This window comes from Salvia splendens, chromosome 20, assembly GCF_004379255.2.
Source record: "Salvia splendens isolate huo1 chromosome 20, SspV2, whole genome shotgun sequence".
Classification (NCBI taxonomy): Eukaryota; Viridiplantae; Streptophyta; class Magnoliopsida; order Lamiales; family Lamiaceae; genus Salvia; species Salvia splendens.
The window spans coordinates 16,372,305-16,386,689 of NC_056051.1; the positions used below are offsets into that span (position 1 = coordinate 16,372,305).

General features: G+C 40.6%; 2 protein-coding genes, 1 long non-coding RNA gene and 1 pseudogene across 4 annotated transcripts; 1 reads left to right on the forward strand and 3 right to left on the reverse strand.

The window, feature by feature from the left end:
• Positions 1–1,709: 1,709 nt before the first annotated feature.
• Positions 1,710–5,366, reverse strand: LOC121782692 (cellulose synthase-like protein D4). Its single transcript, XM_042180646.1, has 2 exons — positions 3,052–5,366; positions 1,710–2,853 (listed from the first exon to the last, which is right to left on the reverse strand). Exons 1-2 carry the CDS (start codon positions 5,364–5,366, stop codon positions 1,884–1,886), a joined length of 3,285 nt encoding a protein of 1,094 aa, XP_042036580.1. The 3' UTR covers positions 1,710–1,883.
• A 2,070-nt stretch (positions 5,367–7,436) lies between these two features.
• LOC121782695 lies at positions 7,437–8,371 on the forward strand. The gene is made up of 2 exons (XR_006046445.1): positions 7,437–7,904; positions 7,978–8,371. It is a non-coding gene; the product is annotated as an uncharacterized LOC121782695 (long non-coding RNA).
• On the reverse strand, positions 8,306–12,414 carry LOC121782693. Of its 2 annotated transcripts, XM_042180649.1 has the most exons (14): positions 11,731–12,414; positions 11,075–11,200; positions 10,920–10,964; positions 10,662–10,757; positions 10,338–10,418; positions 10,114–10,232; positions 9,872–9,973; positions 9,588–9,773; positions 9,425–9,491; positions 9,299–9,352; positions 9,142–9,228; positions 9,020–9,058; positions 8,903–8,941; positions 8,306–8,569 (listed from the first exon to the last, which is right to left on the reverse strand). In XM_042180649.1, exons 1-14 carry the CDS (start codon positions 11,749–11,751, stop codon positions 8,420–8,422), a joined length of 1,212 nt encoding a protein of 403 aa, XP_042036583.1. In that variant the 5' UTR covers positions 11,752–12,414; the 3' UTR covers positions 8,306–8,419. The 2 variants fall into 2 exon arrangements, with proteins under 2 accessions (XP_042036583.1, XP_042036582.1); XM_042180648.1 differs by having other exon boundaries at positions 11,075–12,414.
• Positions 12,415–12,606: 192 nt separating this feature from the next.
• Positions 12,607–14,385, reverse strand: LOC121782694 (annotated as a pseudogene).

The window sequence follows — 14,385 nt, forward strand, 5'->3', positions numbered from 1 at the left end:
GTGAGTTGAAAAAGTTAGTGGAATGTGGGGTCCTACTTTTATATATTAGTTTTATAATTAAATGTGAGTAGGAATGTGTTAGTGGAATGTGAGGTCCACTACCAAAAATGGTAAAAGTGAAATGGGTCAAATTATGTGGGAGGGTCCAAAATGGAAAACTGGGTCAAATTATGTGGGATGGAGGGAGTATGAATTAGGCTATGGGGTATACATATGCTTGAAAAATATTTAGAATTGGTAAAAGTATCCTCCAAGTAATGGGAAAGATGATAAATTCGAGCCCTTCAATTAATAGGAGAGATTAGGCAACAATTTCTTTCATTCCTTGAATTTCCGCCAGTTTTTTACTGCACTACGCAATGTTCGTAAAATGACTATAACTTCTCCACATAACTCTGATTTAGATGTTCAAGGTACCTACACGAAGCTCTTTCAAAGAAGAAGAAAATGATATATAGTAGGAACTGACTGGACTTCAAACTTGCTGGCAGAATAGGATCAAACAGAGGTTGTTGCACCTTGACACTTATGCACTTTTTTCTATCTTTTTCTATCATTTATCAACAAACCCGTCAAAATACCAAAATGTATAACATATGCAATTTAATAACATAATTTGCATGATTGACATTTAAAACGAGCCAAATCTAGGCCTTAAAAACATGCAAAACCCGTGTTTATTAGTTGCCAATCTATTTATTTGTCACAAAACACATCTCAGAGTTTAGTTTATTTGTTTCTGGTTTTTTTATTAATATGCATGCCGAATTTGGTGAATTAAAATATGTCTCAAATGTCTATGACCATGACAGATATAATTTTATGGAATTCCATAATTGCAAAATATGAGCAAAGTAATCATCCATATGTTGCAATCAAGTTCTTCCATCGGATGCAAGTGATAAGTTTACTAGATTTTTTTACTCTAGTTTGCTTGTCTTCTTGAGTTGCTCAAATGAAGGATCCTTTATGGGTTAACTTTGTTCATGGATTCAATGAAGTGCTGGATTACAGAAGATATAGTGATTGGAAATGGAGTTAATGATATGTACGCAAAATTGGGCATTACTGATTTTGCATGAAAAGTTTATGGGAGACTTTCTCATAAAGATGTGATCTCATGGAATACAATGACCACCTACTATGCTCAAAATGGTCTTGCTGCTGATGCTGTTGCGGTATACAATTGGATGAAAGAAAATGAGATTTGAAAAAATTTATTTTTAAGAATTTCGGAAAACTATCTAAATTTTGTAAATTTTGGATAAAGAAACGAAGAAGAAGAGAAAGTGAAGAAATGGAAGTGGGATTATAAAATGCAACAATATATTAGATCATGTCTCCCTCTCCTCACAAATAGACTAAAATGCCCTTTTGGGGTTTTAGGATAGTTTCACCCAAAAAAATGTCCAAAAAGTAAAAAAAGTAGTTTAAACAATATTAAATCAAAATTAAAGGATCTCAAAATATATTTTTAAAGTTTTAGTACATAATTTGATACGAATCCATAGTTAAAGGATTAAAAAGATATTCAGTCATTATTTTACACTATTAGTTACCGCCTGAAATTAGTCATACCATAATAAAATAATGAAAATAGGAATATCAATATTTAATACATAACAAAGATACTATGATGTTTATCATTGTAATTACAAGTGTTGAGATAAATTTTGTAAACTAGTGCAAAACTAATATTTCATGCTAGCTAAGAAATGTATGGAAAAAAAAAAGAAGGCCTTGAGTGAGTAGGTTTGAAAAGAACTAAGGAGGAGAAAACACGAAAGTAAGCAAGTATACTACACATATTATATATATATATATATAAGTATGAAGAGAAGACAAGGATGGTGGATGGATGTTAAAGAAAGGGATAGAGTTGTTCATGGGAAAGTAAAACCTCCACCACCAGCGGTGGCGGCAGGACGCTGGCTGACAGCGGGGTTAATGGCAACCCAGAGCAATGATATAGTGATAGCAATAAGACCCGACCACACAATGACAATGGTAGGCGTCTTTTTTCTTCTCCCCATGAGTCCCTTTGCAAAAGGATAAAGATGCGCCAGCACCCAGAAACTAAAGAAGGCTCCCCCGATGAACTTGCTCCACTGCGGTGTCGTCTCGTATATCGTCCTTGAAAACGCCACCACCATTGCTATTATGTTTACCATCCCAATCACAATCGGCGGAATCATCAGCGATGACCACTTCACCAAGTACAGCTCTGCGAATATATCATCGTTGTCCTCGCCAGCGGCCTTCGATGTCAACGTGAAGGAGATCTCGATCCCGGCGATCACCTTCAGTAGGCCTTGCACCACCGCAGCTAAATGCGCGCTGGTGCCAGAGATGAGCCAAAACTGTTCGTTCCTCCACCAATCTTCCAAACTAACGCCCGACCATTTGACCTCGAGTAGGGCCAGACCAATGAGGCAAAGGGACATGGTGAGGAGCAGGAGTAGGAAGGTGACGTCTAGATTTTGCACGATGAAGTAGCCGGAGAAGAGAGAGAGGGCCGGGAGAAAGCAATATATGATGAGGAACAAGGAGGTGAAGGGGTAGACGCCGACGTTTATATAGGCCAGGCGTTGTAGAACATTGAGCCTTTTAGTGGCTAAAAAAGCGTTGTTTTGTGAGAAGAAGATCTCAACAGAGCCCGTGGCCCATCTCAACACTTGGTGTAGCCTGTCAGTCAGATTGATGGGAGCGGATCCGCGAAACGCGTCACGCTTGGTTACGCAGTAGACAGAGCGCCACCCGCGGTTGTGCATTCTGTATCCTGTCACCACATCTTCTGTCACTGAACCGTAGATCCATCCCACGCGATCCCCCCATTCCGTCTTGTCCTCATACCTATAATGAAATACAAATTGTCATTATAAACTTTTCAACATGTTGTTTAATAGTATAAGTATGTTTTGCAATTATATATAAAGATTAGTATGACTACACAAGTTTGGGCCCACTTTTTTGCATAAGAATAGTCATATTTTAGATAGAGCCTCTAAGAATGGAACTAACCAAAAAAAGAGCAATGAGTAATGAATATACCAGCATGAGACTACAGAGACAGCTTCAGCAACAGTGGTGGCATCAAGTGGTTCGCGAGGCGCTCTAAGAATACCTGGAGGGCGACCGTACTTGACAGCCGGATGATCAGCAATCGGACGACCTTGGAACTCAGCCACGGGTATGGACTCCGCTAATAATGTGGAATTCCCGAATCTCTTAGGTAGTAAGTCGACATTGAGTTCAGGGTCAAAATCAATGGCCTTGAGTTCGGCGGTTTTGTCTGCATGAGGAGGAAGTTTTTCCGCTTTTGGAGGATCGAAGCCATACAGTGCAAATCTTCGAAACATGCAGCCTGTCCCAACATAGACAGGACCTTGTAGGCCATCGAGAGCTCGCATGTTTCCATCGAAGAAGACTGTATTGTGGTTGGCATAACGATCCGATGGATCAATGCCTTCAAATCTCTGTGGGAACTGAATGTAACAGATATCTTCCCCACCCCTGTCCATCATGAAGCACATTCCTTCCCGAATAGCGTTGTAGTTGTTGATGTAGTGATCGCAGTCGAGGTTGAGTATGAAAGGTCCATTGGACAAAATAGCTGATGCTCGGACGAGGGCATTCATGGCACCCGCTTTTTTGTTGTGGTCATAACCGGGGCGTTTCTCACGCGACATGTAGACGAACATAGGCAGGCGTATGTCGACATCACTAAAGTCGAGAATATTGTCTTCAGAACTTCCCATAAGTGGATCAGAGCTAGGAGGCTTCAACATGACTTGTATAATTCCAGCATGGTCACCCTTGGCATGCTCACGGGATGCAACTGCCCACGTTCCTGGCCAGTGGGTGCCGTCAGCCATCCATGTAGCTTTAGTGACCTTAATAGGCTCTAATGTATCAGCCCCAGTCTCCCTCATGTGCTTGAGCATTTTCATTTCTTCTCTTGCATTGAAAGCATCTGATCTTCTCCTGATGGAATCTGAAAGTCCATTGATTCTTACTTTGAACTCATCATACTCTCTTTTCACTCTTCTTCTGTCCTTAACAAAGTCCACTCTGTTCTTGTTCTTGGTGGGATCTCCCTTGAGACTAAAGTAGCTCTCCGGATTCCGGGGTTCTATGTCGTGTTTCCTACAAAAGGGAACCCATAGATCAGCAAAACTACAGGCCTCAGCCATTGCTTCGAAGTTAAGTAGGGCTCCTCCATCATCAGAAACATAACAAGCTAGTTTTTCAACGGGATACTCCACAGCTAAGATGGAGAGAATAGTGTTGGCAGTTACGAGAGGGGGTTCCTTCTCGGGATCAGCAGTGGATACAAACAAGTCCATCCCAGGAAGATCTGATTGGCCTGTGGGGTTGGCGGGGGAAGGAGCTTCAAACTTGTCGCGCAAGAGAGGTAAATCCGTGCTTCGATTGATGGGGTGCATCTTGGGGAGCTGATCAAGAATCCAAGAGAATGCAAACCATATTTCGCAGACGACTGACATGAACCAGAGCCAGAGAGCATCCTCGTTTGGATGGCGCACTCTCCACACCAAGAAGAAGCACATGATAACAAAGCGAAGAGCAATGAGGAGCCTGTATGGGCTAATAATACTATTAGGGATATTAATGACGCGGCTGAGAGGCCTCCATGGTTTATCAGAGGTCTCGAGCATGCCATGGTGCATTCCTCCTCCATCTTCGTCCCCGTCCTCAGGCCAATACGCATTGCCATATCCATAAGTGCCCTGTGTTTCAAACAACCATTTGTTGTGATCGAATTCTCCATTTTGGTTCCTCTTCATCATCGACATTTGTTTATTATCCTTTTGAGGCCCGGTGAGATGGAGGGCTCCCTTGGCGTAGTTGGGTATTTCATCGTCAGAATCACCGCTCTTGTAAGGCTCTTTGCATCCAGGACAGAGCCCAGTGTCTTTCTGGGCGTCCAGGTAGCAATCCCGACAGATTTTGAACCGGCATTCGCAAGGGATCACGTCGTTTCCGCGCGCGTCCTTGATCACGTTCCCATCGCAGGCCGGCATCGCGCACGATGACCCTTTGCAGCCGGCCATCTGGGGATGGGAAACCTGCGAGTCGATCACCTTGTCCATTAGATGGGCCCGCGTTACGCTATTGAATCCCCCTGTGAATAGGGAACTTGACACGTATTGCTCCTCCGCTTTCGCTGCCACCGGCTGGTTGTCTGGCGTCACCGGAATGTGGACTGTGTAGTTGCCGCCTTCACCACTAGACATCTCGATCTCCTCCTTGGAAAGGCTGACGTACTTGCCGCTGGAAGTTCTCCTCGCGAATTTGACGCCTCCTTTTCCTCCCTTCTTCGACGATTGATTCGTTGGCGACGCCATTCACTTTTTTCTTGATCCCTCACTCTCCTTATTCAATCCTTTATCTCTACAACTAATTATTTCATGCAACGCTCTCTCACCATCACCATCATTATCATTATCATTTTGTTTGGAAATTTAAGATTGAACATGGGAACACGAGATAAAACACCCATTCATTGATGAGTTTCTCCCAAATTTTCGGAGAATGGACGAATATACATTTGTTGCCTATATTTCAGCACCATGTCTCGTTTGGCTTCTGGATTCTCTTGCTTATAGTTGCTATAAATATATTTGTTAAATGCTAGCTAGTATTACAAATAATCATTTACGTAACATATCCTAATTTAGATTAATTCAGGTGTTTCTTAACATCATATTCCATATATATGGAATAATTTTTAAAAATAACTAATGAGTAGTCCATCACAAGTCACACGTACCCAAAGAACATGGCTGTTTAGTGCCCTTCTTTCCTAAAATAGTAAAGGCCCAATTTGGTCCTTAACATATTGCAATTTTATGATTTTGGTCCAAAACATTATCTTTAGAATTATTCGGTCCCTCACAAATAAAAATGGGTCACATTTGGTCTGAATTTGACGGAACTGTTAAAATTTAACAGTCAACGAACTTTAATTACATTTTGACCGGATTAAGTTAATAAAAATGTTTTATTAATGTCTAAATCTAATTAACCCAAAACTAATAAATTAAGAATTATAAATGGAAACAACTCATTGCTGTCACAGATTTTGACTTCGGATTCTGATTCTGATTCGGATTCAAAATCACCATAATTTTAAAACGGAAACAAATAATTCCAATCAAGGAAAACAATCTCTCTGTTTGCATGAGCAAATTTTTTTTTCTCATTCAATTCTCTGCAGTGAGAAAAAAGCGTCCATTGCAATTCAATCCCTAGTCCGATGGCGTCAACAAGATTGATTTTTTTCACCGTCTTTTCGTTTCTAGTCGCCGCCTCCCGCTCTCAGTCCGGCGACTCGGCGGTGATGCAGGAATTGAAGTAGAGCATCAACGTGCCGAGTCAACTCGGGTGGACTGACCCAGACCCCTGCAAGTGGAAGTCTGTCACCTGCTCCAGAGACAAACGTGTCATCAAGATCCAAATCAGGCAACAAAACCTCCAGGGCTCGCTGCCTCCCTCCCTCGGAAAGCTCACATCTCTCCAAACTGTGGAGGTCCAAAACAACCAGCTCTTCGGCGCCCTCCCGAGTCTCGTCGGGTTGAACTCGCTGAAAACGCTCTTCGTCAGCAACAACAACTTCACCTTCGTCCCTCCCGACTTCTTCGACGGTATGACCTCTTTGCAAGAGGTCTCCATGGATTACAATCACTTAGGGTTCAACAATATCGAGGGCCCGGGCAATATCGAGGGCCCGCTGCCGCCCTCGTTGCCCGGCTCCTCGATACAAAGCCTGTGGCTGAATGGCCAGATGATTGGAATGAACGGCTCCATTTCTGTTATGCAAAACATGACTCAATTGACTCAAATCTGGCTACACAAAAATGATTTCTACGGCCCCTTGCCTGATTTCACTGGGTTGATTCAATTGCAGGATTTGTCGTTGAGGCAGAATAGCTTTACCGACCCTGTGCCCGACTAATAAAATTCATAATTTATTAGTTTTGGATTAATTAGATATTAGACATTAATAAAATATATTTATTAATTTAATCCTGTCAAAATGTAATTAAAATTCGTTGACCGTTAAATTTTAACAGTTCCGTCAAATTCGGATCAAATGTGACCCGTTTTTATTTGTGCGGGACCGAATAATTCAAAAGATAATGTTTTAGATCAAAATCATAAAATCACAATATGTTAAGGATAAAAATGTGTCTTTAGTCTTCCTAAAACTATACAAACATTTTCATCAAGAGTTCTCTATTTTACTCGAATCGGTATTTCTATTTACAAAGTGTGGATTCAAATGATGAAAGGAAACCAGCAAATCCAGCCAAGAATTAGTGGGGCAAATGTCATACATCAACACATGTCAATGGACTCACAGGTCTTCAACTGTTCCCCTTGCTGTATTAAATGCTATAATGCACCATGCATGCTCCTTTTCACATTCACACCCAAAATCAATTGCTTTTTTTATTCTTCAATCACTTCTTTTCTTTCTCTTCTCACCTTATTTTAATCTCAACCCTAGTTAGTACAAACCCATTCCCGATCCCACATGTTTGTGTTAAATTCAGGCCAATTTTGGGGCAATTTGAAGAAATGAGGATAAAAGGCAATTGAGAAATGCAGAGTCCATTTTTAAAAAGTCCTTCAAACCCCACCTTCCTCCTATCCATTCCGAACCACTTCATTTATTAGAGAGAACTGGCTGATCCTCGCACCTAATTACATCCGTCACTCACAAATATCCCACTTCCACCACACCCCATTTCAAGATTCCAAATTTATTTTAATTTTCACACAAAAACTTCAATTCTGACTAAAAAGGTGTGGAGATGCGTGCGATTGTTGGTGGGGTGTTTTTAATTTTGGCCTTGCTGTTGAGTTTCGGATTTTGCCACGTGAGTTTGCTTCCCATAGATAGATCCCATGGAAAAAAATCGAATCTTTATTGACAAGGTGGTGTGGATTTAGTTGCAGGAGATGATGGTGCCGGCGGCGGTGGAGGCGGAGACGATCATCGGCCGGAGGAGGCTGGGGAGCTTCCAGATATGCGCTCTCTGCACTTGCTGCGGCGGCGGAAGCAGAAACTACTGTGTGTCGACGCCGTGTTGCTATGCAATCAATTGCAATATCCCAAACAGACCCTTTGGCTTTTGCTCTTTCACTCCCAAGACTTGCAATTGCTTTGGATGCCATCTCTAATCTTCTTGTAATTATTCGTGGTAAGTATCATAAATTTGTCATTGTTATTACAATTATACTATTATTTGCAGTTTATGAATAGTGGTAAGTAATAATGTAAGGTGAAAAGAGTGGACAAAAATTATAGTACAAACGGGATTGGTCCAACCATTCATTCCCACCAGCTGTATATTGCACAAGTATTAAAATGATAAAATGGATATGTGATGGATCAGGTCTGGGTCCAAAAGGAGGGGTGGTCCTTTTGGTTTTGCTCATGGTCCTCCTCCGGGTACGGGTCGGCCCAGCACTGGTCCGACTCCGCTGCCTTCTTCCACCTCCTCCTGAACACCTTGTACTCGTTATACGACTCTCTTCGCACCTGATTTCATGGCCACCATCATCACCGTCACTTGCTTTTTTGCGAGTTACTCCATCCGTCCCCCAATAATTGTCCACTTTGGTTTCGACACGGGTTTTAAGAAATGTAAAAGAAAGTGAATAGTAAAAGTTAATGAAATATAGGTCTTACTTTTGTATATTAATTTTATAATAAAATATGAGTGAAAGAAGTTAGTGGAATGCAGGACCTACTTACCATTTATAGTAAAAAGTGAAAGTGGACAATTAATGGGGTCGGGTGAAAATGACAAAAGTGGACCGTTAATAGGGGACGGAGGGAGTAATTAATTCTGCCTAATTATAGATAGCTTACTGCGAGTCTTTGGTCGATTTCGCCCGACCCGGATTTATCCTGCAAATAAATACCACCACAATCTCACATTCCTACTCTTACTAGAATAAATTCAGTATACACACTACTTGGTAGCACCTTTTTTTCATTAGAAGAGGTCTTGTTCCATCTAGACGTCTGCATGTGTATAAGCAGCTTAGTTGATAAGACGTATTTTATGAAACCAATACATATGATGAGGGGATGGAAATTAACTTTACCTTTTGGCGAGGATCTCCCAGAGTTGGGAGGCCGTAGTGAACAAGATATTCGGTATCCACAACCCCTATCTTTTTCGTTCGATCACCCTATGCAAGAGACGATTGTATGAGATAGTAGACGAAATTCTAGAAAACAGCTATATAAACTTGACCGTACCTGTGCGCAATAACCAAGCCGTATGTCTAGTCCCCAGGCATGGATCAAATCGTTCTACACATACACAAATGTCACTCCTCAATCTAGCTATGTATGCAAAAACATTTCATCTGTAACTTAATATACCTGGATCATATACCACACACAACGCCATGCAGCTTTCGAGAATACAGGGGCCATCACTTCTATCCACCTATTGCCATTGCCAACTAGATTAATATACCAAACACCCTTTGACCTTTTTAATAAAACGTTGTAACAAGTCCAGTTGTTTAACTGTAAATTCTACCCTGTGCAAGGAGGACCGGTGCTGTTGTCATTGCACTGAATACCCTTACCGTCGTGTTTATAAGACCTCCTGTGGACTTTAGATCTCCCCGATCGAGCTGTGATAAGATGATGCATCTCAGACTTGTCAAGATCTAGCGCTGGTTGTGATATCTCTAGCCCTTCGTATTTCACAATCGATAGGTACCTAAGCACATCCCAAATTTAAGTTATACGCTTACAATACAATCTGAATACTTTTAACTTCACGCTGGATGAAAAAGAAACACGGGGTGAGCTGCGTACCTGGCAGGATCGAAGTTTTCAACACCAAGATCTTCGTCCCATAAGAAAATATAGTTATACTCTGCTACAATATCTGGATGTAGAAACCGCTTTGCAAACCACCTGCTCATTACACACCATCAAATTTTGAACAGATTAATCAAAGAGAGCATTAAACTTTTAGATATTCATTCATTATCATGACTAACTACTAATCACTTGGACAATTTATAGATTTCAAGGAGAAAACTAGCTACTCATACCATTTAGTTTGATTATCAGCAGACACATGTATGACACTGCTGCTCCAGTTATAATCCTTCCACTCATCAACAATACCATCATAATGGAAAAGCATGACAGAAAAATCACTTCCTAGGAACTGCAATTTCAGTAGCCTTATGTTATCTTTCTATCTATCTATATACACGTATATATATCGCAGATATTCAAGGTTCAGATTTTCAATAATAAGTTATAACTTTACCTTCTGGACCATCATATCTACATTATTTTTCTGCCTTATCCCCACAGCAACAGCAAACAGACTTTTAGAAGTATTTGTCTTCTGTTTGCACATTTACGTCGTTAAGCTTGAGTCTGTTCATGGAATATACTTTTGCTTTGTTTTTCCAAAAGTAATTTATCAATGAAAAACTTCCAAAATAAGTAAATATACAAATAGAGAAGATCATCAAATGACTGTTGCTAGGCAATCAGCCAGATTGAGTTCTTTCCCACTTTCAGCAACTATACAGCTTTGTAAAGAGAAAAACCTCAAAATGTAACGCGGCATTCTCTCATTACTGACCTTTGGAAGACCCCATAGTGGTCTTCTCTCCAAGTTAGAGGTCCTGGAAACTATGCCTTCGGGTAACGTCTCACTTCCAGGAAGCCTGCATTGGTTCTAAAGACAACAAAAATTATGCCAGTAAGGCATGAAGAGCGGGGAATAATGGAGTACGAGTTGTGTTAACGAGTCTCCATATTCTCATTCACTTTTCAACCAGTCATCTGAGCTCTCCATATTTTCAGTAGAATGCTAGTTTGAAAGTAGGACTGCCCGTACCTTACATAAACCTTTCGGACCTTGTAAATTCCATATTAACATGTCCTGCAAAAGAAGTCTTAGGCTCTAAAACGTTGTGGCGTCTCTAGAATAATACATCAAAAAATCCAAGTATTTCATGTTCATCAAAGTATGAAGGGAATGCAGTAAGCAACCTCTATATTGTGTTGTGTTATTGTTCTGCTCCATAAGAAGAGTCCGACTAAGATCAAAGAAGCTGCAGGAAAGACACTGCCTCGCAAGAATATTCTACAACATTTTTGATGCCTCACTACCGGCATCTGAGAAAGTAATGCAAGTGTCATATAAATTCGACTCGTCATAAAACAGAGGACTGGCATAAGAAACATTATTTGCATCCATATATATAATGCATCTACTTGTTCTTCATCAAATTAGAAAACCTTTCGTATCGAACAAAGGTTAGCAGAAAATAAGCATTCGAACGTAGTTATATCGAATCAAACTACAGAATTTGTGGAACTTGTCACTGCTGCTCATTAGTCCAGATAATGATGCATAATTTTACTGAAATTCAACAAGGCAACCAAGACAGAAGCCTAATCACATTGTTATCTTCATAATTTAAGCTTTGAAATCAAATGCTGTTTAGAAACGTTCGTAGAAAGAGCAGGAGCTGATGTCGATATCAAATAATCATGTTACGAGATGGAGTTTGGGGGAAAATTGAAAAATAACCTTATAATTGGCGTATGCATATGAAGATCCAAAATGGTTGAGATTTTGCAGAAGAAATAGGAAATGTGTGTGTGTTGATGGAAAATTAGGCGCACATGCAATGAATCGTTACCAAATTAGATGATCGAGCCATGGAAGATCAGAAACTCGTGAAATGTCTCCCAAAACCGGCCGCATTCCATGTTCCGATTGTGTATACGTGATCGAGAAAGGTCTGATTAGGAGTAATTGATTTGCACATTTGATTGCACCATTTTAGTGAGATGTGTAAGCTAAAAATCAATCGAAGACTCGTCGTCTTCGCCACGACAAGGAGAGAGAGAGATGAAGTAAACCGAAGAAGACGGGCATTGTCCCTTAATAGAAGGCCGATTAGAAGAAATTTTTCTTCGAATTTTCACGTAAAATTAGTTTAAATTTAATATTGCAATTTAAAAGTAAAAAGGTGTTTAAATAAATATCAAATGAGTGTAAACTAACATTTTATTTTAATTTCTTACTATATAGTTACGATTTCAATATATGTTTTGGTGCAAATTAATACAAACTCTGGGACCAATTTAAAAGAGTGAAGATACAAAAAACGACATGCGCATCCGTGGGATTTACCTAGCTCGATGATTCGACTGGGTAGCAAACAAATGAAGCATATGTTATTGTTACCACAAAATAAACAAAACTAACAAGAGTGAAGAAAACCGTTTTTCTGCAAGATGAAATACGCCCCGACTGGTGGTTTTGGATTCATGCATTGTCCTCAAAGATAAAACAACTTCTTCTCAGACAATCGCGCGATGCACCAACGAAATCATAAAATTGTGGTTCAGGTAGCGTCATCAAGTTTTTACGGTATTCCTTTGGCCGAGTGAGTTCATTTATATGAAATTCCTTTGCACATGAATGTCAATTGCAGTCAAGTTTTAGCTATAGATGAAGATACTAACAGTATGTAACAGAAGTCAGGATGGTGAGAAAAAGTGAATAGCAGTTGAGACAGAATAATCAATATACACTTATGAGACATTGTTATTGCTATTAGTGGGGTGAATTTGAAAATCCCAGTAGATAGTGATGTCTTTATTTAGAGAGTGAGAATGGTGGTGTGATGATGAATCAATCCATTGCTCTTCACTCTCGCAATCACAATTTATATAATTAATGAACAAGAATATCTAGAATGACATAGTAAGCAATCAAGAGAGGAAGGGATGCGATTGTGCCGAAAATGACCCTGCAACATATAAGAAAGAATAGATTAGTTAGTTTTTGTGTTTCACATATATAAAGCAAAATAAAAATGAAAGTGATGAAATACTGACGCGGTGCTGAGTATGTTAGCGTGCAAGCTATACTCCTGAGCAAACATGAAGCAGGTTATCGACTGCGGAAGAGCCGCCTGCATTGCACAATTTGCATGTATACGTTGAACTTGAATCAATAACTAATTTCTAAGCATGTAGATGAAGCTTGCTAGACCTGTATAATAACGATAGCGAGAATGTCTGAGCGCAAGCCCAAAGCGAGAGCGCTAACGCCTGTGATAAGTGGTCCGCATACGAATCTCAGACACATACCGTACATGCTTAGTCCTACGCCACAAGCAATTATCTTCTCTTGCAACGCCATGAATAGCCCTGTATCCGTGATTAATCTCACTTCTTCATCACATCTCACTCTCTCTCTCTCTGTCGCACACAAACATAATAACCTACTATATATACGTACCCATGGTGAACATGGCCACCCCACTTCCCGCCTTTGCCATTATCTGAATCGATCCTTCCACTATCGGAGGCATCACAATATGCCACCTACATACACATACATACTCATCACATGATTGCTTGTATGAGGGGAAAGTTGGAAGCTATATATAAGTGTTGTCCAACTCTAATTAGTTTGAGGCTTTTCAGTCTATATCAAACTAATGTGCAGTCTACGATCCCAACATTAACCATGTGATGTACTATAACGCAGAGAAAGGTAACCTGTTTGCTAATAGAGCCCAAACGAGTCCAAGGACACAAGCATAGCAATTTGGATTCTTCTGTAGCTTCATTCCGACTATCTTGACAGTTGAACAGAAACTAAACGAGGACGAGGCTGATGTGGTGGTGCAACTATGGTCACCAGCAACAACAGACGCATCAGTACGAATATTAATGTGATTATGAATATTAGAAGAAGAAAGTAGTTTGGCGCTGCGGAATTCAAGCAAGGACAAGAGAATGGGGAACCAGAGGATAGACTGTATGACGGACGACTGTATAACAAGATGCTCTCCCGCGTCGCCATACATGGCTTTGAGCAAAGGCACCCCAACCACCAAGGTGTTGTTGAAGCTGGAGAGAGAGAAGGAGGTGATCGCCCACGCAAAGCCAAATCCCGCCTTACACCACAAAACCAAGGCTGCACCAACAACTGCTTTTGCAAGCCAGGAAACGCAAGTTGAAGGCGTAGGGATTGACGCTGGCGGTGAAGTGGAAGGTGAAGAAAGGGAGGATGAAATAGCAGTTGAAACGGTTTATGGCATCGCATTCTTCCGCCTTGAACATGCGCCTCGACCCGTAGCCTAATAGCAACGCTACGTATAGCGGTGCCATCGCCTCTACCACTTTGTACACATCTCCCCACCCTATCTGCATCCTCTTTCTATCTCTCTTTTTGCAAATGTAATTTGCTATTCACCATGATTTATAGTACTAAGACTTGTGTGTTGTTAAATCAAATTATTTGATCATATATGCTGCGCTACTTTTATCTCCAC

Bases quoted from the DNA above. Each gene is read 5' to 3' on its own strand.
- LOC121782693 (XM_042180648.1), bottom strand. From the start codon at position 11,278: ATGCAAATAATGTTTCTTATGCCAGTCCTCTGTTTTATGACGAGTCGA. The intron at 9,229-9,298 runs GTACGGTCAAGT...TCTCTTGCATAG, and splicing joins GGCTTGGTTATTGCGCACAG to GGTGATCGAACGAAAAAGAT. The intron at 8,570-8,902 runs GTAAGCTATCTA...CCATGAAATCAG, and splicing joins AAATCGACCAAAGACTCGCA to GTGCGAAGAGAGTCGTATAA.
- LOC121782692 (XM_042180646.1), bottom strand. From the start codon at position 5,366: ATGGCGTCGCCAACGAATCAATCGTCGAAGAAGGGAGGAAAAGGAGGC. The intron at 2,854-3,051 runs GTATATTCATTA...ATTTCATTATAG, and splicing joins GTCTCTGTAGTCTCATGCTG to GTATGAGGACAAGACGGAAT.